General features: G+C 41.6%; 2 protein-coding genes across 2 annotated transcripts; one reads left to right on the forward strand and one right to left on the reverse strand. All coding sequences in view use genetic code 11, as the record gives it.

Moving 5' to 3' along the window:
• Positions 1–1206: 1206 nt before the first annotated feature.
• Positions 1207–9089, reverse strand: EGR_07944 (serine-type protease inhibitor; the record flags this gene model as incomplete). The annotated part of the gene is made up of 7 exons (XM_024497193.1): positions 1207–1403; positions 1719–1869; positions 3208–3647; positions 6336–6989; positions 7475–7567; positions 8018–8063; positions 9051–9089. 7 exons carry the CDS (start codon positions 9087–9089, stop codon positions 1207–1209), a joined length of 1620 nt encoding a protein of 539 aa, XP_024348391.1.
• A 3916-nt stretch (positions 9090–13005) lies between these two features.
• EGR_07945 (hypothetical protein) lies at positions 13006–27237 on the forward strand (the record flags this gene model as incomplete). Its single annotated transcript, XM_024497194.1, has 19 exons — positions 13006–13077; positions 13110–13230; positions 13263–13434; positions 13567–13717; positions 13753–14098; positions 15151–15242; positions 15938–16214; positions 16908–17137; positions 17495–17559; positions 17928–18116; positions 18585–18839; positions 18916–19045; positions 19893–19984; positions 20430–20530; positions 21664–21703; positions 22769–23029; positions 24363–24512; positions 25569–25821; positions 27178–27237. 19 exons carry the CDS (start codon positions 13006–13008, stop codon positions 27235–27237), a joined length of 3057 nt encoding a protein of 1018 aa, XP_024348392.1.

Genomic DNA, 27237 nt, shown 5'->3' on the forward strand with positions numbered 1-27237 from the left:
CATTATAGCCTCTTTTAGGCCAACGTACTTTGAATACCAAGTATCAGCCCGGTTCCCAGTGGGGGAAAAGCTCTATGAACCATAACTACATCCACCCTACACTTCCATTGTGGGCGAACGCTAAGCGAATATTCACGGCAAGTCGAGGGAAATAGGGAAATGATGCACTATTAAGCCACTTGACTGTGTTAATGACATGCTGTGGTGGCTCTGGAATCCTTGAACGACTATTTGCAAGACATTCACTGATAAGGCTGGCCAAAATGCCGTCCACTCTTTTCATCGTGTAATCTATCGTCAAATAACCGTTTTGAAGGAGATTTGGAACTACCTCACTAAAAGTTAGAAAGTTCTTACCTTTCCCACTGTATACCGAGCCCAGCAGAAACCTTCCACAGCCTCCCGTTTGGAGTCGCAATCAATCTGGTTTGTCGATGTCAGATCACTTGGAATCGCTGACATCAGGTTCAACCGATGAGGCAGGTGATTGAAAGCACAATGAGGAGGTACCGCACCGACTTGGAGTGTCTCATTTTCCTCCCTCCTCCATAATGCACGCATATAAACTGTCCCACCGCTTCTTGTCACCCCTCGTGTTTCGAGAAGTTGTTACAGCAACTTCCACTGAAAACTGTACTAACTTTCTTGGTGTCTTAATTCTAGCCTATTGTTGACTTTCTTTTACACAATTTTTCTCAGTTAAAATTTGGTAAAGGTTGCCTTTTCCTCCTCTTTCATTTTTTCGATTTTTACACTCCCCACCCTTCTCCCCCGTGGGGAAAGGAGCAACCACCATAGGCACCGATACCAAAATTTTCACAGCCAAATTCACCAATCCAAAGTACTTTTTAAATCAAAACCACTTTTTTTACCACTAAATTAATCTGTCACGATGTGATGTAATGCGCGTGTCACACATTTGTGACGCCGAGAGTAGGCAAGATAAATTGTCGTACCACAGTCATGTGACGTTGGAAAATGACTAAGTTGCCCATTGAAATCAACGCAGAAAGGAGAACAGGGTAAGTGGCTTCAACAGTCCTCGACAAAAAAACAAGGGTGGATATCATTCTCTTCCCATAAAAATGCGTCCTTCCAAAAGGAAGGCAAGGTTTAAGCTAAAAGGTGAGAATAATGTTGAAATAGATTAATAGAGGAAATGGCACTGTGTGCATGAATAGATTAAGCGGGAGATGGAGATGAAATTCAAAGAGCACAGTGGTTCATGCATTCCTGCATGCTCTCAAAGCGGTTGTTGTTGCCACCGCAGCCGTGGAAGTAGAAGGCACGACAGGTGTTCGAGCCGACATCGTAGTGATAGCGGATTTGCGGATTCTTCAATAAACACCCACCCGTATCCACATGCTCTGTACACTCGTACGGAATCAGCTCCGTGTTGTATTCTACGGATAACGAATTGAAAACAAAGCTTAAGCTTCTAGATTCTCCATTAGTTGAAATTAGCTCTGTTTGGGTTCCGTAAATTCCGCCATGACAACTTGTTCATTGGCTGACTTGAGTAGGATGGAGGTCTTTTTGACATTATGGCAAGTGAAGGAGCTGATCATCGGTTCTAACGCACGCATCACGTAATCGGCACCAGATTATGCTCTGTGTGTTGGGAGTATGTGTGGTGATCCGGAGACCTCACTAACAGTCTGGATCAATTCTACCGCCCTCTAAATGGTAATTTTAATTTTACTGAGACAGGAACGTACCCGGAGGTATGATGGCACGACGAGCTCGACACACTGGCTGGTCGGGCGGACATTCAGTGTCAAATTCTCTGCCACGACTCTTCGCGTGGGCCTTGCAGCGTTCATCGCCTCTCAACATACAGTGGCTGCCCGGATAACCACATCTGGCGTTCTGAGGAGAGATAATTACTCTTTTAGTCAGAGAACATTTGGTAGTTTTGTTGTTCCTCTTACCATGACAACAGGAGGTGATGTTACACTACCAGATGTCTCGTCGCCAAACTTAATTATTCAGGTACCACATGGGTGTCAAAAATGTCATTCATGAAGCGGTTACGAGTTAGGTAGCAAACATGCAACTATCGACTTGTCGCCTAGACACGCACACATTTTCTATGAAGGTGTAAATAAAGGAGCTTTAACGCATTCTAATGCAAAATTGCTATAGTTTAGGAATCTCATAGTGAGTGCACAAATTGATATTTCATTTGAGGTAAACTTTAAAACAAAAACCGATGCTACTGTTTTAAGAATTAACGATTTTTTGTCAGTTTTGCAATCAAGACCAATTCAAAAGTTAACGTTCAAAAAGGACGTCAATAATTACTGAATGATTGTAAAGAGCATAGTTTATTTACAAGGACAACTTTTTCATTGTTTGTGTTTAAATTGACTAGAATCATTTAATAGCGTGTGTAATAAACTGAAAATAAGCCATTAAAGTTTAATAACCAAAAGTTAGAAAAAATCTTGTAACAATGTGTAAACGTAAGCCAAACAATAGGAAACAACTGGGAAATACGATCTAGATCACTTGTCATGAAAAAGGCATTTTTTAAGTAGGACTACTTGCGATTTAGGAATGTACTTTTAGTGGTTTGGTGAATTTTTACAAGTAGGCGATTAAAATCTTAAAGAAATAAAAGCTCGTGTGCACGAAAATAAGTAGCATGATGGAACGATGCTTCGACTTGAGAGGAAAGTTCGGTGAATTCGGTCGACTATTTCACCGTTTAAAGTGTAGTGTGTTGTGGGGAAAGGTGCTTGTTGTTGTTATACCTTGTCTGCTAATAGAAAAAGATGAATAAAGTCTTCGTGCTGTTGTTATTTTACATTTTAAGTAATTTTGAACATTTCTACTAGTGATAGAATTTTCTGTGTTAATCAAAAAGGAGGAAGTCTATTTCCCATGTGATGCACTGCCGTCCGAAGATTTATCATCACTTTTTTTCTACCCTTTTTTCTTGGTATACCCTTTCCAAATTCGGTACCAGAATGTCTGATAACAAGTTCAAATTTGGTTGCCCAGTTGATGGGCTTAAAGCATAAGCATCAGGTCTAAGCAATGCATGTGGCAAAACTGCGGACTGACACCCATATATGCCTCATAGATGCGTATCCTTAACTAGGCACATATTTACTTTATTTTTTTTGCAACCATTGTTTTACATGTTTGGAAGGTGTATACTGAATTACGACAATGATGAAGTTGACTGGGTGAATTTCCTACCTGGCACAAATCGAACTGATCAAAGACACACAGAGACTCGCAGTTAGCCCTCGAGTAAAACCTATTTGCATTGCCGCCGTGACCATTGTAGGAGAACCAGAGACATCGACCATCTGGTTGTGAATAAAACCAGGCGGAGCGCTCCTCTGGTCCCACACCCCACTCTGGCTGCAGCCGACAGGCGGGGTGGCGCGGGTAAGAGCCGAGGCGATCCATATCACGCACTGGCCAACGCGGAGCACTCAAATACACACGATTGGCGCGAAGGAAAGCGCTGCGCTCCGCCTCTGATTCTGCTTTCTCTGCTTCGACCTCCGTGCTGGCAGAGCTCTCGTTCGATGTTGGCGAAAGTGGCAATGGAGGCGATGAAGGCACTTTCATTGAAATGGCGTCGTTGGTGTTATAGCTGTTTGAAGCTCCGGTTAGACAGTTCACTGGACCTGTATAGTAGATAAAACACTTATATGAATTGGTCCTATAATTCAGTGGGTAATCGTTGCAGGTCTATTTATTTTTTTCATCAGAATTTCAGAAAGTGGCCGATTTATTCATTACATTGCTTGGCTGCGTTATCCTGGATATTGCAACGTAAACCGTAGAAATTTAGTTGCATTTTAGCTATCCGTTTTAGCTACGTGAGAGCTTAGGTCTTCGCCATTATACTTCCACTGGGGAGCATGGCTTCTGGGCCATGTCAGCAGCCCCTAAGTGATTATGAACGTTGGCAATACATACTCTGTCCTAGAATATTGAAGTATTTTGCCTTCAGAAAGGACTCGGAGAGCAACAAAATCCATGAAAATCGGTTTCGTATTTTTTTTTGTTTTTATAATCCGAGCGCAAAATTTCCGAACATTTTCAGTATTTTCCATATGTGGAACCTCTGTGCATAAGCATAAATCTAACAAATGAGTAAAATCATGTAAGTATAGAATCAAAATAGTCCACGAACGCACACACAAAACAACGTTAGCACAGTTATTCGTCTTGATTTAGTATGCGAATTGGAATTCAATACCACAGAGAATTTTATATATTAGTGGAAATGGAGAAAAAAGTGATGGATAAAATGACTTCTTATAATAAATCCAGAATTAAATTTATTTAATTAGGGTATCCAACTTCCGAAAGCACATCTTTACAGCAATAAAACGACATAATTGGACTTGTTCTAATTTTTGAAAACCCAAATCAAAGGTAATCAATGAGTTGGCGCGATACTTAAAAGAACCCAATTGCTCGAACTTCTGAAGTTTTTGGCTGTAAAAACAATCTCAAAAATAACACGTTTTTTTCCAAAGAAACGCAATCTTGCTGGGCATTTTTATAAAGCCTGAGACAAAGGGTAGTCACTGCTATCTCTCTTGCGCAGTTGTCGAATGTCACGAATGAGTGACAATTACCGCCTAAAGAAATACCATTAGAAGTATACGGAGGATGGGGCAGTATTGCGTAGCTTGCCTCTCCTCCATCCCAATCCAAGTTTCCGTCTCCAGATAAATACGTAAATTCTGTAAGTTTTTATGCCGATTGATTATTGTAAATTATTATGTAGGTTTTTCGCTATCAAATCATGTTGAATAGCCGAAATCACTTAAATTTAGTGCTAACATGGTGTAAATATCTACAGCGAAATTTCCTACTATTGTACAAATGACGAAGCTGCCAAGACCGTGATATCTTGATCTGATAACAAAATGTCAAGTGCCAGGGCGCCTTTAGGATGGCGCTTTTGTAGCACTGAAATCACTCTACCTGTTATCACTTTTTTTCATGATAGATGGGAAACCTTGTTTGATTTTCCTCAGTTACCTCTCATCTACTTGTGTCTATCTGGCCCAAATCCTTCAATAAAATGTAGAAACGGAAGATATGCAGGTAGTAAGAAGCCTGTATTTATTTTCGACTTCTAAATTTTTAGTTTTTGGCAAAGGGAAGGTGGCATGAGATGTTGAAATTTTGTTCATTTATCGAGGAGTTTTTGTCAGTGGCTTCTCGATGGTAGTACGCCATCTATCTGCCACAAATTTTGAGCGACTGTTCTTAACAGTAAGTGCGATTTTCGCCCATAATCCAGGACGGTTTATTCTACAGCCATAAATTGTGTGCTGTCATGGCGACACTACCTGCAGTAGTAAGCGCCACGTCTGCCTGTTTCCCACTCGCTGTACCTGACCCACGTGACATACATGTACAATTCCAGATGCCTTGTGCGTGTACATGTGAGACACGATGAAGCTTCTTTCCAACGATGACGCAAGACCCACAAGTATCTAATTCAAGTGCAGTTATGCTGTGCTGGGACGTCCAGCTGCTAGGCCCTAGGCCATCTGGGTAGCTCTGATTTCACCAGTCATTTTATCACTGTGGTCACTCAATGAGTGGAGCATTTGAAACTAGACATCCCATAGACGCATAACTTGTTGTAGGTTGAGATTGCTCGAGTGAATTTGAACTGTATTCTGTAGAAATACAATAATGTAAGCCTACTTGCATCTACAAAAAGTTGACTTGCGATGGCTTGTCTATCTTTCAAAGCGATTTCAAGGTGGTATCCCAAAAAGCGAAGAAAAGTTAAGGAAATTTTTCCCCTACATTGACCCTGGAAATTTTATCCTATCCCCAAGGCAAGGTCCCTCGACTGACCTGATTATCAAGGACGCCTCGTTGCTTAGCGTCTGGTACTTAGGTGAAATCAGAAACCTCTTGATACCATTTAGGGTGCTGCAGGTGTCTATCAGAGCTGAATAAAGCGTCTTTTGGTGAGTGCTTCCATAAAGGGCTCCTGAATCGGTAAATTTGCAGAGACCTATAAAAGGGTCGCTAAATTTCCAGAGGTTAGCCACTGATCTCTCCAGTTATGAGTTCTGAGTTGCGGCAGGCAGCAGAGCGCGGCTTATCTTAATCGAGTCAAGATCGACAAGTAGAAGTGGACTTGTCTTTCACCCAAGGTTGAACCCCACTTTGACAGCTCGACCTTGGCAAATGTTGCGCAATTTTGTCCTTTCGACGGAAGCATGGAACTACATTCAATTCATGAAGCCTACCATGTTTCAGGTCCCACTTCAAAATACGTCTGCTTCACCGACTAGACAGACATAAAAGGACCGTAACACTGGTCAACTTACGTCCCATGGAGTCGTAGGTGCAGTCACCCTGATCCCAACCGTCGATCCGTTCATTAGCCAAAGGATGTCTGTAGGTATTCTGGCTCTCATAAATCCGCTTTCGCCTCTCCTCTTCTCTCCAGTACTGATCCACTTGGCTCATTCGTCTCTCATAGGAGTTAGTTGTGGTCTCCTGTGGCCTTGCATATGCATTATACATCGGTATTCGTGATTGCGATGCCTCCTGGCGGTAACTTGCATCTAATTCTGGTTGATACAGCAACCTGTTATCGTCGACAGGCGGTAATTCCTTACGCTGACTGCCATAGGATACTGTGTAGGCCGTTTCTGCAGTTATGGGTGGCTCATAAACTGGTTGTCTTGCCTCTTCTGCATCATAGCGTCGTGCTGCGTCATAGTTCGGCTCCCTGATACCCTCTGGCAATTCAGCAGACCTGGAAGACTCCCTGTAGTACTCCGATGGAGGATATATGTGCTGAGGTCTACTCGAGTTTTCAAGGGTAACCTCTTGATCAACTTCACCATCACTTTCCTCCTTAGTGTCCTCCTCAATGTAGTTAGAAGTATTTTTGGGGGAAATCTCAAAGATGTCGCCGTCGTAGTTTTCGAAGGAGCTTTCAATTAGTCCTAGATCCGATGTTTCTGGCGTCTCGTCTAGATTACCAGTAATTGAGACAAACAGGATGGTCTGGTTAGATCGTACAGTGTTGACACTTCTTTAAATAAAGCAATAACCGATAGAAGAAGGAACAGCAAATTCCTTAATATGTTACCACCCTTAAAGTTCACGCAAAAATGAGTCTTAGAATCTTTTTGTCACCTATTAAGATAATAAATTTGGCAAGTTGATGTTAAGCATGGCTGGATGCTATTGATGCGTTAAGTTCTGGCGCCACGACTCTTCATCAAGTGCTTTTGGAAGCTTCGCAACCGAAATCAAACCCGACAGCCTTTAATAACATACAATCCAGTCAAGAATCCCGCACAGAGAGCAACCAACTACTAAATCCCTGCTCTACGATTTCCATGGTGTCACTTCAATGAGCTATACCGAAGAGCACATGAAAAAGCACGGAAACCCTTCCCTTCTAGATGACTTCAGAGGTAAATCGGTGGTAGATGGAGTGATTAACACTTACCTAACGCATCGTCCTCCTCTTCTTCATCCTCCTCGTCTGCCGGTTCGGATTCTGACTTCGGTGTTTGAGTTTCACTATCCCGAGTCTCCACAACTAAAAGTTACAAAGGAAATTTTAGATCCTTCTGCACCCAGATGCAATTTCTCCTCGAGAGACAAAGTTATTTGGACATCTTGGCAACTTATTTTGGCACCGATTGCTTGCCTCAAATCAATCGTTTGTGCTGTGACCCCACCCCATGACACTAAAACCGTTTATTATCTCACAACCACGTTTTGAAATTCCCACCTCACTTGTTTGTTTGTGTCAAGTCAGCAATCCACCTTTGCGTTGGGCAAATGGCCAAGACAACGTTTTTAAAGGGGAGGAGGGCAAAAAAGAGGAGAACCTTGGGTCCAGAAAAGTGTCCTACCCCAGTGGCACCTTAAAAAGGCGACAACCACACCTTCATTAAGTGTAAATATTGCATAAGGGTGCAGTTAAGTGCTGACACGCATCATGTAACAGTTAACCACGTCACGGGAGACCAAAATGGGAGCTTACCGGGTTCCGTTGGTTGAGAACTGACCGTCAGAAACACAAATACAACCTGGGAAGAAACAAGAAGACACCCATTAATGAAATCACATCTTGAGATAAACACTGACAGAACCTTATAGGCATGAACTTTCACCAAGTGTGTTGACCTCGGCTCGGTTGCTATCATATCAACAAAGTATTAACAATAGATTCTCCGCCCTGCCTACAACATTTTTGTCAATTTTTAATGAATTATCTTTTTGTGGTGAACATAGCAACATTAACTCACAGCGATCAAAAGGCCTTTCCACATTGCCGAATTGGAAACCAACCTGAAAAAGTGAGAGAAATGACTGATGGGTTTAGTGGTTGGATGTACCATGGATACTCTTAAGGAAGGAACAAAGGTTATGCCAAATGGGATTAGTCAAAGTAGACAGTGGACAAAGCGCACACCCAAATGAGTCATCAGCAAGTCTGCCTGTCAGGTCTAGGATGCCAGTCCTATTCAAAGTCTGGACGATCTAGGAGTGCCCTAAGCACCATGTTGGGACTCTTAAAGAGGCAGCGTCAGGTTGAAAAGTGAGTCATCACCTTCAAAGTGGTGACCTCAAAGTATTGGAAGGGCACTTGTGACCTCGTGAAAGGGTTCACCCTAGCCCTACAGATGTGTTGCTTCCAGCACCCCTGCATGTAAGGCAGTACAAAAAAAACATGGCATTGGTAGCTTAACTATAAGATACGTTGCCTTTTGGGGAGATAATAGAAAAAATCCTTGTAAAGAAAGAAGAAAATACTTTAATCTTCAAAAGAGATGGGGCATTTATTAGATGAATTTGGCAGGAAATGCGAAGGTTTATGATTCCTGCATAATATTCTGGTCAATGTTTTACTCCTGCAAAATCAACAGCCTGACCGACTGAGAACATTTTAAACCTTTTTTTAGTAAAATATTTAAAGATTGAGGTTCAGCAGTGTATTTAGCTTTGATGTCATCTGGTTGGCCGATCTAAAATAGGTAGTTTGCTTGAGGCACAAGCCTTACAAATTCTCATACCGGCACATCGAAATGCGACGGTTTTGATGCCAAGGCCATCTGTCAGTACACTATTACAGGAAAGTGTGGCTATCAATTTATGCTGCTAATTTCAACTTCTTTTTGTTTTCTTCATCTGCCTCAACACTGCATCGAGGTGAATAGGATTATTTTTGCGGGTGAGAAAGCCACTCTAGTGGCTTGTCACATTCCTTTTGACACACCGACATGGATTTTAGCCTTCTTTGCGATGATATAAATTATGTTTTGTCAAACTTTTTCACTGAATTAATCGTAAAAATAATGATTTATTTAACTTTAGTGCTAAACACTTACTTGGGCGGATTCTTTAAATAAAATAGACCTATTTTTTTAAAAAACGTTAGGCTAGCTTGCATATTGATGATTCGGGGCTTTTTTTAAAATGATTCCCATTGTTTTAATTATTCGAAGTAATTTGATTGCAGTGGCCGGCTTTTAAAAGATAATGCATTGGGGTGTTTGAAAAAGGAAAAGATAAGAAGATCCTTTAAGCCTTCACACTTCTTAATAAATCCCCTGTCGACAAGTGCAGCTAGCTGTTATCATTTGTACACCAATGACGTCATATTGATATGGTTTCAGTTAAAGAAGCCATGACTACTAAAAATTTTTATGTAATAGAGTTTAGAAGTCATGCTGAGCTAGTGGGCGAGTCGTTCTTTCAATAAGGGTCAGAGCAGCACCAGCACTGTTTATCGACAGCGTTCAACGAGAAAAGAAGGATAATGTCCTTCTAGAATTTAGCTTCTGCTCTTCAATGTGGATCTGGAATATTTTTCGTCTACTTATTATGAGCTTAATAATTTCACCAAAGAATTACCATCTTTTAAAGCCCAAGTTATTAAAATAAGAACATACCTGCAAAGGGGAGCAAGTGGATTTAGCCACCAAAAGCACCAGAGAAGGCTTCAAATACTTCTAGAAGCAGCGTAAGTGTCTTGCCTCATTGGCCGAAATCAATTGGTAGGGGAATTTTGATTGGTGCCCACTGTAGGGGCATTGAATGCCTCCCCTTTCGCCCACATGTGCGATGCAAAGCACCCAGTCATCAATCCGCGTATCCACACTCCCATGCCTTTCCACGCACATACACAAAAGAGAAATTTTGATTAAAATTTGGGCTTTAGCAGCTAAATTTCGATTTAATTGTATCCGTTTTTTAGCACTTTTTCCCCAATTTTTGCATTAGCTTTATCGATCGTGAAGGCCATTCTCGCTATCAGCTGCTCATTTAGTTTGAGTAGTATCAGCAGTCGTGTTAATTCGAATAAAGGGTACTTAAAGATTGTCTTATTTACTTCCGGTCTAAAAAGAAAAAAACAGAAGAATTACCCCTGACCTGTTAAAATTGTTGAGTAAATAGCAGTGCAGTTTATAGCTGATGGAGTTTTGCCCTCATAAATCATCCCTCCCACGATTGTGAGGCCGTAAACAGAATCTCACTTTAACTGTAGAATTGTAAACTTCCTGTTCATAATGTATGTTTGTTTGCATACGCCTTTTAAGCGGAAAGTGGTCCTCGCATATTCGAACCTCGTGATGAGCGGGAGCTACTGGCCTCTGGTGCGGAGTCGATCTCCGGACCCCTATAACTTCCCTTACACTATCCAATCATCTAATCGGTCGGCTTGTTCAAAGGTTTTAAAGGCAGAGACAAAGGGAGAGTCATTGATTCCCTTACTCTAGCAGCAAAAGGGGTAGACATTCCAAAAGCGGCTTGAAACCACTGCATTTATCATTTGGTTTTGCTCCCCACATCAGAAGATACTGCACATCTCACCCTTCCTGTGAAAAGAACCTCCACTTGATTTGGTGATTTTCAGATGTCATTGGAAAGTTGGTTCTTTTGACCCATCTAACTGATAGCCTAGTTGTGACCAGTTGTGGTTCTAACCTGGTAAACTTTTCAGGGCCCAACAATTATTTAAATTGAGAGCTACTGTTACAAGCTTAGAGGTCAAACTCTTCCACAAAAAAATTAACGTTTCTCCTTTGTGTGAAGTACTGCATCACCAGTGAATGCGAAAGTAGGATTTCGGGGAGAGCGCAGAACGGCAAGAAGACAAATTTGCACGGATTATTCCCATGAATTGACACGATATGCGTTGCTACCTTTTTTAGCAATAATTTAGTTTTTATTACTTGCTAGCCTATTTTTTGGATAAGGTGAGAAATGACTATATCATTTTTCCAGCTTCCCATCTTCGGGTTAAATTGATGCTGATAAGGGGTCTACTTCCCATTAAAATGAAAATTTATCCGATGGAACAATCTACTAATGGTTAGTAAATTCGAACAAAGGACAGCAAATTGCCAAATTATTGCGTAAACCAATCACTCATCTTAGTGGTAAATTTCTTCAAATTCCCTTTTGCCCTGTCCTCATCTAAGGAATTAGCGTTAAATTTTGTTGAACACATTCTTAATGGCACAAATTTCGTCAAATGCTTTGATAGTATGTTCAACTCTGGGTTTAGTAATGTAGGCACTTCAATCGTTTACAATTGTACTTTCACTGAGTGGCATGGCCTCCGAGCCATGTCAGTAACCTCTAAGCCCTCCTGTATGTTACTAATACATTTTCTTCCCTAGTAATGGGCATTCAAACGACTTCAGAAAAGAATAGGAGTAAGAAATATGCACCAACGATCGGTTAATGCATTTCCGAAGCAAGAAGTAAAGCATTTAATTGTACCGATTTTTTCAAAATATATATTGGTAAAAAAAGGAATTTTATAAAGCGAAGTATAAATCTTAATATGTCAATCCAGTAGGTTAGAGCCCAGCTGTCCAGCAACAGTCAATCCCGGATCGTTTAATTATTTCACAGGTTGGTTCTAGCCAAAGTTGGGGGCCAGATTTCCCCTCGCGTCGTTTGCCGCCACGAGTTTGTGGCATGATCTCCGAATTGTATTGGAGAAAATCTTGTCTACTTTCACATCAAACCTCTTTGATGGTAAACCAGCTGTAAGCAACTGTTCGCCGCCATTTTTCTAAAATGTAAATAAGGAGCTGAAACGTGACATATTATTTAATTGCGGCACTGGAATTATGCAATACTAATGTAACATGATAGTGGTTTATCCCTCGGTTCTGGTGAGGCGCCACTTTTGGGCTTTGAATGAGCCCTTTTGTACCTCCCTGGGTGGGCTGGCCTTTCAGGTCATACCAATAGTCCAGACACCTTCTCCGCGCTGAATATATTCAGCCCGAGTATTTTGTCTTCTTTCGTCCTCAGGGAGTCTCGGGACGCTACACTAAGATGATGGAGTGCGTGTAAAGAATGTGCCTTGATCCAATTCTTTAGTTTACTTTAGCACATATATTTGGAAAACGCGAGTACATTGCTTATAGAAGACAATAATTTTTTTACTAGTATTCAGAATAATACCTCAACTGCTCGCTTACCTCCCAGTTACGGTTACGCGGACAATTAAAGAACAGCCATTACACTTCCACTGGACGGCTTAAGATTCGAGCCATGCCAGTAGACGCTCATTTATTCAGTGCGATGGTAATACACTAGCTGGTATTATGTCAATTTTCAACTTCAGGTTGGACTCGAAACGTTATATCCCAGAGTTGAATGCTTGTTTGGGAAGTTGCTGTCGCTACTACGCCATATAGTAAAGTTTTAATGCCAATCATAGAATAAAAAATTCCACATTGCGGCTATAAAAACACAACTTTTCTGCATTATTTCAAAAAAAGACGTCAGTGCAATCTTGCATATACCGTGCATTGTAGTCATATACTAAACGTGCAAACCGTATGAATCAATACGTTCAAAAAATGTTTAACTTAACTTAACGCTTGTGAATAATTTCATTTTTTTTAAAAAAATGAACTGATGACATGTTGTTTTATATATTACATATAACCTTGAATTTGCTCGGACACAACTATAAACTGCTGAATATTTCAGCCCTGTGCGATGATTGGGGGTTTCTTTGTTGCACTTTTTTTGCTTCCTGCTGCAGTAATCGCACTTAATGTGTGCACTGAAGTACGTCGATTCTGTTTTTTGATAATTTCCAGTCTCAAACAACATATATTACCACACCATGTGAGACCGATGGGAGTCATTTTATTGTGAAAGTTCCGAAGGACCCAAAAGTTTGCTCTGTATCTGACGCGCCGAAATTTGTGAAAGACTGCAGTGAGCTTACTTCTTAATTGGATTACTTGTAGCTCAATCATGTCCACCCGGGCAGGTCCTGAATGTTGCATTGAGTGGATGTGAAGAATGTCCGGTTGGAACAGCAGCCCCTGGTGATGTTTTCCTGGTGGATAACTGGTCAACTTTACCAAGCGGATTTTACTCTGACGTTCTGACTAGTAGAGACCCGTCTGCTTGCAAAGGGTAAGCCGCATTTCCTTTTTTACTCAATGTATTTTCCTTGCACCTTTAATGTTTATATGCTTCGCCCTGATTTTTCGGAATGCTTTCCTTTGAGTAATTTGTCCTAAAACTGCGGATTTTATTTTTTGTTAGTTTTGGATGGAAACCTGAGGGTACCTATCTTTTGGGAACGACTAATACCCTTTGCGTCTCGGAGTTGACCCTGGAGAACAAAAACATTAAAGCGGGCAATGTCACTTTTTTATTCAAACTGACAGATCCTCTTTCACTAGCCTACTTCACGGTAAGTAGCGGCCACACCTCGATCCATCCTTGAAGGTTCGTAATGAGCGCTGTGTATTGGACGGCGGAAGGAGTCACCTCTTGCTACCCAATTATAAGAACAGTTGGGTATCATTCTCAACATCGGTTCCAGCCGGCTCGTCTACGCTGCAGTGGTATCTCTACTCAGACAATTACTATAACAGGGGCTCTGAGGCAACGCAGTTTAAGCTGAAATCGGTGAAAATCACGGGTCGTCCTGCGACAATTTCCTGTATCGAATGCGAACCCGGCTACTATACCAACAAATCAGGTTCTGACATGTGTCACAAGTGTCCGCAGAATACGATTTCTACCCAGAAAGCCAGTTCTTGCAGTCCTTGTCCTGATGGGACGTTTTCGCGTAAGTTTGTTTGGATTTTTTGGTACAATGTTCCACTTTTCTTTCCTCAGCTTTGCTTAGAACTTTTTGACATGTTTGATAAATAAGATAATTTCCATTTCTTGCCTCTATTTTTCAATTAAAAGACGTCCTAAAATTAAGTGAAATCAATCGCTTACCTCTCAGTAAACTCACGTATATCCTCACGGCATTGACTCAGCGAAGTTGCCGCCGCTCCCGTGACATTGCTTAGTCACACGGAGAAGAATTGTTTTTGCAATATTTGGTAAGTTAGTTGACAATGCCAGACACAGGCACACAAGAATAAAGCATACGGTTCAGGAAAAAGAACCGTCAAAAGTTGGTTAGTCAATAGCTATGGTTATGAGATAAGCACAAAGTACTTTCTTCAAATGTAAGGAAAGCAAAAAGTACATTGAATCCCTATCCTTCCATCTGAAACCTCCTTTTTTAGGTGTTCTTGTTTAAACAGGTATTGCACCAGTTGGAGATGGCGTCTTATTTCCAAGGCACAAGGATAAAGGGATGCGGATTGATCTTTGTGTTGGTATAAGTAACCACTTATTTAATGCTTAATGTGTACACTCATGAGAGTTACAGATTTGACATTGGCTTCGTCTACTGACAACGCATCGTTGATTGCAGCTCACATGTCTCATTGTTTTTTGGACTGCCAACTCGACTCTGGCCGAGTAAACTAAGTGCGAAATAAATGGTGTGCCAAAATGTCACCAAAATCCCTGAAGCAGAACTCTACTTACTGAGTAAACGCACTCTACTTTTTACAATCTTTTTCCTTCTCTTTATTTCTTGCCCAGTGTATTCCCTGCTCCCTTATTCTCGCCGTTAGATAATGAAGTGCCTGTAGTAGTGACCTTACCATCCACGGCCTTCTCTCACTCACTTCTCTGCCTCTCTGCTCACCCCGTTTCTTATCATGTGTAGGCTGCGCCAGTAGGTGATGCTCTTTGCAAGTGGCAGCACTGCTGTGGTCTGTGGATAACCCACGTAGTTGTGTGCGCTATCTTTTGTGATTGTCTGGCCTTTTTCAGTGCCTGGTTCGGGTGTCTGCAGTAAGAAGGTGCCCTGTAAGCCCTCGGAATACATCACCCACTTTACCGAATGCACTACCTCCCCCGATACGGTAAGTCCTCCCAAATATTTTTAGGCAGTCACGGTAATGCTTCATTGTCTTAAACCGGTTACTAAGGCGACAGCAATAAACGAAGTGGCTAGTCAGCCAATCAACCAAATGTTGCCTTTGTTGATTTGTTATTTTTCTGTGGAGGTGCCTGAGATCTTGCTGTTTCTCCCACTATTGTGTGCGTGTGATCATGGTGTGTATAGCTTCTGCAATTTAATTAGGCCTTAGGCGTGGCATAATAGAAGTTTTTTTTTGCCATTTCTGAGATCCTCTCTGTATTTGCCTCTCTCTCTCGCGTGATATGTGGCCATTTTCAAGTGTAGATCATCAATTATGCAAACAGGGCGGTGATAATTGGCCTATTTGAAATCGTAATCAAGCGCCACAAATATGCGAAAAAGAACGGCACCAAGTTGTCTCACTACTGACAAAGTAGGCTTAAAGGGCTCTTCCTTCAAAAGCCCCGTCTCCATCAGCGAAGGTAGAAAGTTAGTTTGAATGAATTTGTGCAAAAGTTAACCTCAGTAGATAGATCTACCGTCCCCATAGAGAGTAACTGTGTACCCCTCCTCATCAATAATCTGTCATGCATAATGCATAAATAAGGTAGGAGGCAGATACACACTGCCCAGAGAGCAGGGCCAACGTCGATTTTGTGTGCGCCCCGCATGTGCTCTCCCACTTCGTGTTTGTAGCAACATTTGGTAACCGAGCTCATTGAACCGGTCATTTGCGAAGATACCAAACATTCGGCACCATCGAGCACCAATGTGGCCTGCGCATCTTGCCCCCTTGGTACAAAGGTGCTCAATACAACGCATTGTGGGACCTGCCCTTCGGGATTTTTAACATCCGTAGATGGAAGAAGCTGTCAAGCCTGTCCCAAAGATGAGGTGCCTGTCTTTGGCGTCAGATATGATACCTGGAGCCGAATGCCGCCCAGGATGACATCCTACTGTCATGATGTAGATGGTGAGTGCCCATCTCCTTTGTCTCGTGGGCATCTTAAACATATGTCACTCCTTCCTCTGGTTTTTCGTTGCACTTTTATCGTTAGCTTGTATTTGTTTGAAGTAAAGCTTGCCACCGGTTTTGTTTTGTTTCTTTTTTGTGCAAATCCATTCGCAGCATTCGCCGATCTCTTTGTTGCCAACGCCACTGGTAACTCCCCTCATGTGATGTTATGCCACAAACTTGACAAGTATCTTCATTCCCCTTATTTGTCACCAAAGTAATACGGCTCTTATCTTTTAACTTCATTTAAAAGATGTGCATTTGAGGCGATTGTGGAAGGTGATTTAGCTACATGTGCAAAGGTGAAAACAAGCCGACTTTTTTGTACTTTTTTTCGCATTAAATTCTGCCAATATTCGCCTAATGAGATGCCTCCAAAATTTCTCATCCGTTTAAAAAAGAAAAAAAACCAGCGGCGATAAGAAATACTGTTACCACACCGAGAGTCTTGAAACAAAACAACGTCATAAAGTAAAACTTCCCGTTAATTGGTCAGGGCACTCATTGTGGCGGCATTTTGATTGGTGAACTTGCAAGTAAGTAGCAGAAGCTGATGCACACAGTCGAGTTGCAACCTGTTCCCTGCTATGCAGCTACTAGAACCTCAAGAAGCTGACCTTGAGATTTGACCAATTAGCTGTCTGCCCTTAGACGGCGACTGTCGGGTATGGCAGCTGAATAGGTCGTCGATATTTGTGGGTCCTGGTCTGGGAAGCCAAGTCTACTCGGTGTTGGCGTTGGATCTCACCGACGGCTTCTTGGGACCCAGGCCGGATGAATCCGTCTATCTCGCTCGATATATCAGCCCTCTGCCGGGCACAAAACTTGTCTTCGACTTTGAATTGGTCTGTCAAGGCCCATGTTCTCTCGTCTTCACTGTGGTGAGTCTCTGAGTCCGTCCACTTTGGACTAGTTGAAGCCTTACTTCCTCCTACCTTATTGAAAGAAAGCGTCCAAGACATCCATCTCGATTCTGCTTTTGTCCCACCTGCCCAGGTATCAAAAAAATAAACCTTCATGAAAGTGCCTTTCTTTGTGGAAAAAGATATCCCAATAATATGTAATGGCCGCAATTTTTCATTGTTCCCGACTTGAAAAGATAAAATGACAACTTTCCTGTCCACTTTGTGGACCGCTTGTAGGCCAGGGAGGGCACAAAAATCTGGTTGTAGATGTAGATCGTGGGATTACAAAAATTACAAGAAAAATAGGAAACTAATTCTGTTTCATGCGCGCAGGATATGCAGTGGTACTCTGTGGAGATCGAGAAGTGGGCTGGCCGTGTTAACCGAACAACTTTCTCGTAAGTTGCTGTAAACCAAACAAAATTTTATTTAGCCGTGTTTTCTGATAAATTTTCGTTAAAGCAACTAAACAAAAACGTGGCGATGACTGCCAAGTGAAAAGTGGGGAGTTTCTTTTCGCTTTAGAAAATCTGCTAGCGGAATTCGCATAGGGAAATCTAGGCCGTGAATTTCTTAAAGTTGCTGAGCATTTTTTTGACTAGAATTATTTCATACTAAATATGTTTTGTAAGTAAGGGCAAAAAGACTCACTTTACCCTCATCTGGTTCATTAACGTGACATCATTGAATTCCTCTAAGCGCTACACTTAATGCAGAACAAATTCTACTGAATGATTTAAGTAGCAATAATTTCAATCACTTGTAGCTATGAACCGTATAGTTGCGAGGGCGTTTCGTTCTTGTGGGTGTTCAAACGATGGGACGAACCGGGCTCAGAACTTGACCCTAACACTCGTGATGACAGGGTGGTCATCTATTCCATTGAAATTAACAACACTCGCGATAGTGGGGCTCTTGGCTGCAAAAAGTGCCCACTTGGGATTGACAAACAATTGTACGTCCATTTTACGCCTGATTAGCTGAACCTGTTTCTTTATATGCTACCGTTATTATTTTAGTAAAATGTTTTCTTTGTATAAACATGCTAATTAGACGTTATTTTCCTTGGAATTTTGCGTCGTTGATGAAATGGATTGTTCTTGAAGAAGTCTTTACACTTTTTTACCTTTATTAGCAATTGTGTTTCGTCATTTGGCTGTGTCCAAAGAATGTGACTCTATACAGGGTTGCGTGAATTGATGGATGTCGAGGCCGGAAGATCTTTTAGATCAAATTTATCGTTATACTAGGAACAGGTTGATGTCCTGAAATCCTCGATTAGTTCGAAAGGGCAGGGCATCTGTCGAGTACACCTTTTCTTTAAAAACTTAATTTGATCTGATTTTGGCGCCATTCAAATTCCCACTGAATTATTCCCATGCATAGGTATATCGTTAAAATAAATGTTTTTTCGCATTTCCAGCTGCAAACCATGTAATGATGGACTTTTCTACACAATGATAACGAATGAGACCTCGGGCGAGTCGCATGCAGAATGTGTTCCCTGTCCGAATGGAACTATGGTTATTGGTGATGCGTCCTCAATCATGACGGTGGAACAGGCTTGCAGAGCTTGTCCTCCTGGAACCGTGCCAGGCAATGGTGAGAAATGCCTGATCGACTTGCATCCAGAAACATCCACTGGTCAAAGATACGATTTGGATGAACTACTGAGCAGGTATCCACACAACTTGATGCGATTTTGCATCTTTCATGTGTGTTTTCTTCCTGGTCTTTAAAAAATTCCTTTTTAGTAAATTTACAACAGAGGGAGCAAAGTTGTTTACTTCACAAGGTTATGAATTTCAATATCACTTCCAGTTGTTTCTGAACACTCGCAAACCCGATTTGCAATCTACTTGCATCAATAGCAACAAAGTTGATGTAAGCTCATTCCTTACTTATCCTTTTTTTTTCAAAAGAAACAGACTTCTATTTAAATGACTTGACAAATTAAATCATTCGTTTTTCGCCCCGTAGTTTTTTCCATCCCTTTCCATCCTTCTCCCCTTTCTAAAATAGGGTGAACCCTAGGCTTTCCGCTCCACCGGCATTCAAATTTTGACACAAATCAAGAATCGCAGTGGAAAGTCAAACTTAAATTCTGACCAGCGACAAATAGCTGATTGCGTAACTTGTTTTTAACTGTCATTTCCTATGATTAGGAGGTACGTAAATAAATTATAACATTTATAGGAGCTTTTTTTAAAATGCACCTAGAAAAGGAAAAAATGATTTAATACCTGCGTTTATAGTCGAAAACAGTTATGCGACTTCCGATTCGTCCATGACGACGGCGGTGATGAGGAGGTGGATTTGGTGCCGCCTCACATAAAATCAAATGTTCCAAGAAGGTGGAGTTCCTGTCATACATAATAGAAGCGCCACCAATCTGTATTTCATCCCGTTTCTAAAAATAACTGGTTTGCAGAAGTAGTTTTCCGTTACCAAATTTGGCTAGTTGAAATCTTCTGCAGTCATAGAAAGGATTTTTAGTTCCTGTTAGGGAGGGCTGCTCTCTCCAAGGGAGGAAAGCGAACACTAGGCGATATGATGTTCTTAAATAGATCTAGTTCAATGCATTTAAAGTAGGTCCCGAGGTTTACCCAAGTATCCCTTATCCAGGAAGGCACACTAACTGTGAAACTCATGTAAACCCACTCCAAGCAAGGTTTTTTCTCTAAAGAGGTACTATCCTAAAAAAAATAATTTCGTCACCAAACGTTGGTAGGCGAACGTAACGTCCTGGATATGTCGAGAAATCTGGAGTCCCTCGAAAGACGCGTCTGGAGTTGGAACTTACCTCCGTTCTAGCGCAATGAGGTGCGTTTTTTACTCTTTTTACTCATAATTTTAAAATGTTTTATCACTAATTTTCTTAATAGGATTCAGTTAAAAGTGAATGGTAATTAGAGGCAGTGAATGCTAGTCAAATCCGATCATAGACGCTTCAATTTGTGAATACTTTTGTTTTAAATCAGAGCTGCATCGGACACGTAAACCCAGTGAAATTAAAGTTGACTCATTTATAAATGCAGATAAGTGAAGATCGTGTCTCGCATACCTTCTTAGTAAAGTGCCAAGATGTTTCACTTGCACGTATTCTGGGAGGTGATTTTGTTTTTTTTTTTGCTAAAAGCATGGAGTCTCGCTGTTAAAACAAATTGGATATGTGATTGAGAGGCCAAACAGTTAGTGGAAGTTGAGCACTTAGAGACCGCACGCTTGCAGAATTGAAGTTGACCTAGGGGACCTCTTTCTTCTCTAGTCTTGGCGATGTCTTGTTAAAGGGCGTGCAAACCAATTCATCTGAGGAATTTGCTAAAGAAATAAACTCGAAGCTTGTCAATGGTGGATGGAAAGCCGATGGTAAGGCCGGTTTATAAAATTTTGTGCTTTGTTTTACTGGATGAGTATAATTTATCAAGTTTCGCTGGTTATTTCAAAATGGTGTTCCATTAACTCATCTGTAAAATGTTTGCATTTTTTCCTCTAACAGAATATTTCATGCAAATTTTCTTTTGTAAAAGTGGGCTTTTAGTTCTACTTTCACCTTTCGCAACTGAAATGAGAGAATATTTTGCGTTGGATTAGAAACCTCATCTAAAGCAAATCCCATCTTCTAAACTGGGTATCGAATATTAACATCTCGAGTTAACAAAAAAAGTAAATCAAAAGCAGTAAAAGATCAGCTGGGTTCCTAAATGGGATGCGAGAAATACGCTGATGCTGGAAACACGTTACATGGGTTGTAAAGGCATGCCGGATTTGAGAGTTTTTCCTAATTGTTTTTCTTTTACTGGATAAGATTTGGATGGCTCTTGTATAAGCTTTGAGGAACTTTATTCCCTTGTTGGTGGCCTGCACTGGCAACACTAGTAAAAGTAGGTAATTTTCACCATCGTTGAATCTCCCATCCCCATCACATTTAGTAATTTTTATTATTTGTCAAAAACATACGACTCCAAACCAGGCAGTAGATTCGTATTCCATTTTAGTGACCACTTCTGTACAATAATTTTTTAGAAAGAAAATTGAGCCCATCATATGCCCACTTTGAAAGGTCGGAGCTCAGATAGTCATCCAGTCACTCAGTTGGATGACATTTGGTGTTTTGAATGTACTCGTAATTAGCGCTTCCAGTCGTCGAATTCACGGTAACTATGTGCAGCCTTTTCCTTCACCTCTGGTACCTAGTTAACAACCAAAGCATCTTTGGGTTGTTGTCAGAACCTTTAAAAAGGGTGAAAAAAGTGGAGAGAAGTGGTCTTGCCATTCTTTGCTTGCTAACACCCACAACATTGGAAACGAGAAGTTGCAAATTTTGTGCCTTATCACATAGAAATGAAGGTGAAAGTACATCCATCTAGGTTAGACGTGAATCCTCTTTTACGGTAAGGTTTTTCTTTCCACATTTACTTTCTCTCTCGCTCTCTCTAGAGACGATTTATAAAACATGTTTATATTAAATATTTATTTCCCTCTTCCTACTTCCCTTTCAGATATAGGGACAGATTTCCACCTTTTTTTCCAGACTAAATCGTAAGTCCCCTTGGTAAACATGCATTTGCTTCCTGTTTTTCAGCCCTCTTTTTTCCCTTCACCTTTCTCTCTCTCTCCCCCTTTTCAAGACGACATATCCAAATGCATTGTCACTCTCAATTAGAACTTGTATAAAATTCAGGCATGTTGAGTAACTAATGCCTAAAATAGGTTTGAAATGTCTCACATCAGAGCAAATTTTGCCTCCACTTAATCATTCAACTACTCACTCGCTCACACGCTCACTCACTTGGGTGAGTTTGTCAAGTCCAAATAACATTCTTCTCAAATAGATTTTGCGTGTTTAATTAAATGTGACAATCGGTTTTGTTGCGTTAATTTTGTTCCTTTCCCACTGAGAATATTGTCGTCACAGATGGGTGATAGCAACCATGGATATTTTGCTGACGTTGAATTTGGGCACCTAAGTCCACAAGCAGACTTTCCGCTTTTTTTCCCTCCACTTCTTGAAGTGATCAATCAAGATGAAGCAAGACGATGAACAGGGGCATTTGAGTTATTTTCTTCACACGAAGGAATTCTCTCTCCAATGCAGAAATGTCACTGTGCGTCGGCATGAATAGGAATGTCTGATTCCTCTTTCTTGGTCTTTCATTTCCTGCTTTAAGGGTCACCTACAAATTGCAATTCTGGAAATTGGGTGGACACAGAAGAAGGGAGAAAGGAAAGGGAAAAAGGCAATAGTTTAACCTCTTCACTCTGTCCACGGATGCCAGTGGGAAACGTGAATTTCTACACCCACACTCACAGAAAATAAAAATATAAAAATTTAAACGCAAAAAAGCTTATAAACATGTGTAAAAAGAGTAGAACTAATCCCTTTTTGTTTTTTATTAAACAATAAAATTACAGGTTATATAGGTACGTGAGAGAATGCCTTTTGTGCTTTCGCTTTGCGGACTAGTCTGTTTTTATCCTCCTCCCCTTCCCCATATTTCCCCTCTCTTTCCGGAATGCCTGCATGCAAAATTTGTGTATTTGGCGCTTCTAGTCTCTTTTTTTCTTTTATTTTTTCGATGGTCATCTTTGAATGTGTTGAAATAGGACAACGAGTGCCTGTCCGGGCGGCATCAATACCATCGTGACCCTACGGTGTGGTGAAGTCGACGATGCCTCCAAGGTCTTTAACACCTCGGCACGTATTCAAATTCCCCCCAATTGTGGAGTGGGAACGTGTGATGGCTGTCAATATCATTTTATGGTGATTTCACCTTTGGCCTGTCCGATTTGTCGTATGGAGGACTATCAACGTATTGCTGGTGGCTGCTTTGGTGGTTCTATGGAGGTGACACTCTTACCTCCCAAGTGAGTTTTTTTTCACTTTCTCTTTATTTGTTTCTCTTTTTCTTTTTAGATATTTCTTTCTTCCTCCCTGCAGCAGCATGACATTTAGTAACTTGACATAATTTTGCCCTCTCGCAAAGTGAAAAAAATTAGCGATGACGCTGCCTTTTTACTCACTCCTGGTGTAGGATGGGAGATCTTCTTGTCGGTAAAAGTCGCGTGACGTTGTCTCGCAGAAGATTGCACTTTTTTACAGACTGATCCCTTGGTCCTACGGTTTATTTTTTCCACCAATTTTCGAGGTGTATTGAGGAGATACCTCTCAAGGGTTTGGTCTCTAGCATGTCAACAGGCAGTTTCTGCCAAAGTCTTCTAGGGACGAAATGATGCATTGTGACTCAAGAGATATGAGGCGGGGATGCTGAATAGATTGTGTGACATTAACCAATGTAGCGTCTGTCCATCTAACATTGGATCAGGGGTCCTAAAGCCACCTTTTCCCCCTCCCACGTATTAATAACACATAGGGAAGAAGTTACGGAAATTACTGACTCAGATTGCCTTATTACCCTGCCTTGTCTCCTAATCATTTGCATCAAACTTGTCTAAAAGATCTTGGCACATCGATTGTCAGGCCTATTTATTCATCCTTAGCAAAGGTGAAGAGTCTTCTTGATTGACATCTATCAACACCTTGGGTGATTTATAACTACTGGCCTACAGTATACTGTACCTTCCCCTAGTTTTGTGCAAGATGCTTGACGAGACAGCTGTCCACGAAGCTAGGCGAAGGTAGCACAAAGCACTAATGGAATGGCCAATGTCTCTTTCTGGCATACTTACGCACATCAGAGGTCAAAGGTCATTGTAGCTAGTCATACCCCAAAACTGCATCAACCGGCTTGATTGGCTTCTCATAATTTGCCTAAGCTTCTTTCCCCTCGTTTTTTAGGGGTAAAGACATCAAAGTGTGTTTAATCCTCTAGAAATGTATGCAGTAGCGTCTTTTTTAATTGCCTTTTTAAGAAGCACTTTTATTTCCCATCCAGCGTTGTACCTGCGATCATTAATTTCTCCATCCCAGGCTTGTTTTAATACATCAAAGGGTGTTTTAAAAGGACCACTTTTTGCCTTCCCCCCCCCCCTGTCCCCCCTTCCCCCCTCCACAACAGATTAGAATTAAAGGGCACTTTTTTAGGGACCGGAGGAGGGGCGGGGGATGGGATTAACCCCATCCAACTCCAAGTGTTACTAATTATCCTTAAATTTTTCCACGAATACGTCCCACGAAAGAGCAGCAATGAATAATATAAATGTGTGTGTATGTTATGCTTCTTTCTTTTTGCCTCCCCAGAACTTGTCGTCCTGAAGCAAACTTTACATCTGTCATTACCGAGTCATGTCCACTGCTCTCCTTGCAAGGCAAAATTGCAGTTGGTTTCACAGTGGCCCTCATCATTCTACTCCTTCTCACAATCTTCTATTGCTACCGAAGAAATAAGAAGTAAGTCGATGGATTTCTCACTCACTCACTTTTTAAATGTCTTATGCGATGACGTGAGAGAGGAGAAGTTGATTATCCCGTCTAAGCCTGAGCAAAGTGTCTGCTTGACCTGGCCGTGTGATTGACTACGAGTAGCCAAAGGTACAGGTGATATTTGAAGCGTTTCCTTCTCCTCAGTGATGGGGCGGAAGAGGTTGACACACGGACTGGGAGGGAGGCGTGCAAACCGCTTGTACCAGTCCGTTGAAAAAGTGACTGAGAGAGAGAGAGAGTGAGGAGGAAAAAGTTGTCACTTCTCGATAATTTTACCTTCCATCGTGCACGGAAAATTGCGTGTGTGTGTGTGTGCGTGTGTGTGTTGACAGCGCTAATTTTTCCCTCTAACGGTATTGAGATAAGGTTTTTTTTCATAACTAAACCAATGTGATGGGAGTTTCCAAATGCCTCAGACCTTCAGGACAGTGAGTTGCGAAATCGAGTGAGAAGAATAATGGATGCATGAGTATGCCTGTCCAGTCATCCTCGTGAGACAGTCTCAATCGTCTGACATCTGGACACTTGTCTTCATAACTAATGATGACAAGTTAAACAGGTTGACATGATCCTCACTGTAAGGGTTGGGCTAAAGTCTCTCAAGTCTCCTTGCGAAAGGCTAATTTACGAATTCTGGATTTTCATGTTCTGGTGCTTTTAGTTGTGGGAAAAGAGAGATGAAACAAAACATTTTTTTAGCAACAAATTCCTTAAGAACGCAGGATGTGAGCTCCATAGTAGGCATGTAGGCCAACTTGCGAGATAGTGGAGCACTCTTTGCCATGGCTTAGGTGATTTACATCGTAAAGAAAAAAGAGGACAGCAAAAAAGCATGACCTGTGGAATCCACTCTGACAAATTAAAAGCTGAAAGGCGGAAGAAGTTGTCATTGATACACGAGCCGATTCTTGGTTTGTCGCCTCACCTAAAACTTGTGGAAGGTGTCCTCTGACCTTGGTAAGGCCTTGATCTCTCTGCCTGCTCAACTAAGGGAGTTAAGTAATTTCTTTGTTCAACGTCTAGACTGGAATACAAGTACATGAAGTTGGTAGAGGGCGCAGAGGCTAGAGTGAAGAGTGCATTCGAAAGTTCCGACTCCGCAGCTAACCAAGGCACTGAATGTGGCATTCCAGAGGATGAAAAGGAGTTGGAGCTCTCTCCCCATCAACTCGTCAAGGCCATTGCTGGTAGTGAACGTGACAGCAAGTGGAATCAACTAACCGCCTCAAGCATTGGCGACAGTCGTGGATCAACTTTTGGACCCGTCATTTTTAGAGTGAGTTTTTTGTTTTCACGTACTTTTTTTTCTCGGCCTCCATTTTTCGGTCCTTTTTGGCGTTAAAGTAGGTGATCATTTTTGCATTATTGACACAAAAATGGGGTGATTTTAACGCTTTTTGGGTACAATCCTCTTTATTTCTCCCCTCCACCACTTTCCTCGGGTTGTTAAACTTCATCACCTTCTTCTCCAATGTCAGTTGAACCTGATGAATGGGCTCGGAGTTTGTCTCTGATTTTTAGAGGATGTAGAGGCTAGAAGTAAGGCGATTTTCATGTGAATGCATCCACACTGAGGCAGCGTTTGACATGCCACATATTACCCATGAATGAATGGCTGGCGGCTTCCCTGACTGTCAAGTTGCTCTTCACTTACTTTACCCACGTTTTGGGAAGGAATTGCCTCCCGACTGACTGATTGACTGAAGGAAGGCAGGAAGCATGTGACTTCTGTATTGCGACGTTGAGGGAACAAATATAACATTGGTTACCGCCAAACGATTCCCTCACTACCTAATCCGCTTTGCGTTTTCTAGGGCATGTATTGCTTCAGTCCCACAAGTCTGTGCCTCCTTTGTGCATCTATGCGTGTCGGGTGGATTGCAGGCACAATTATTCGCTTACTAAAGATCAAACACCACTTTCAGTTGAGATGTCTCTACTCGGAGGTGTGGGTCAACTAAAAGGGCATTTCTGTTTTTCACCAACACTCAGGCTCGGTAAATCAGTCTGTGATAGAATCAAAAGCACTGCATACTGTCACTTACTGCTACCAAATCTCTGCCCTCCCTTAGGTGTTGGTAGTCTTGCCTGGGGTGGAGGTGGGGAGCGGGGGAGAGGATACCGCCTAGCCTCACCTCACCCTCCTGATTCCCCTTGGATGGTATTCCTGTCAGTGATGTCTGCTGTCACCTTTTGTTGGCTTTTGCTCTTAGACCATCAACATCGCAAATAGACAATTGGGACTTTAAAGGGTGTGATAAACAAAGGCGGTGATTTGGAGCCCGGGGGGAGAGGCGTGTTGTCTCTCTCAATCAACTTCCGTTTCATTGGGCAAGGATGATGGATTTGGGTGAGGGTTACTTCAGCCAAAAAAAGGGAATTCCTTGTATAATTGGCTTAACAAAATTGCTGATTCTACTCACTTTTGGTGGAAAAAAAGGTGGGAGCAAGGATTTTAGGGGCCGTAATTCCTTCCTCCAATTAGTGTTGAACCGGAAGGTATAGCGGTTGCGGTTCAATCAAATAATAAAACTAGACAAAATGATGGTGATGATAACTCTTTTTGCGTTTCTCTCGCCTCCTTTTTTGTTTTTTCCTGTTTTCTTTTACCCTTTTTTCTTAATCTTTTCAGAATAGTACAGCCGACGATTCGCGTATCCTCACTCTGGATGATGGCAATGAACCAATATGA

This window comes from Echinococcus granulosus, assembly GCF_000524195.1.
Source record: "Echinococcus granulosus chromosome Unknown EG_S00091, whole genome shotgun sequence".
NCBI lineage: Eukaryota > Metazoa > Platyhelminthes > Cestoda > Cyclophyllidea > Taeniidae > Echinococcus > Echinococcus granulosus.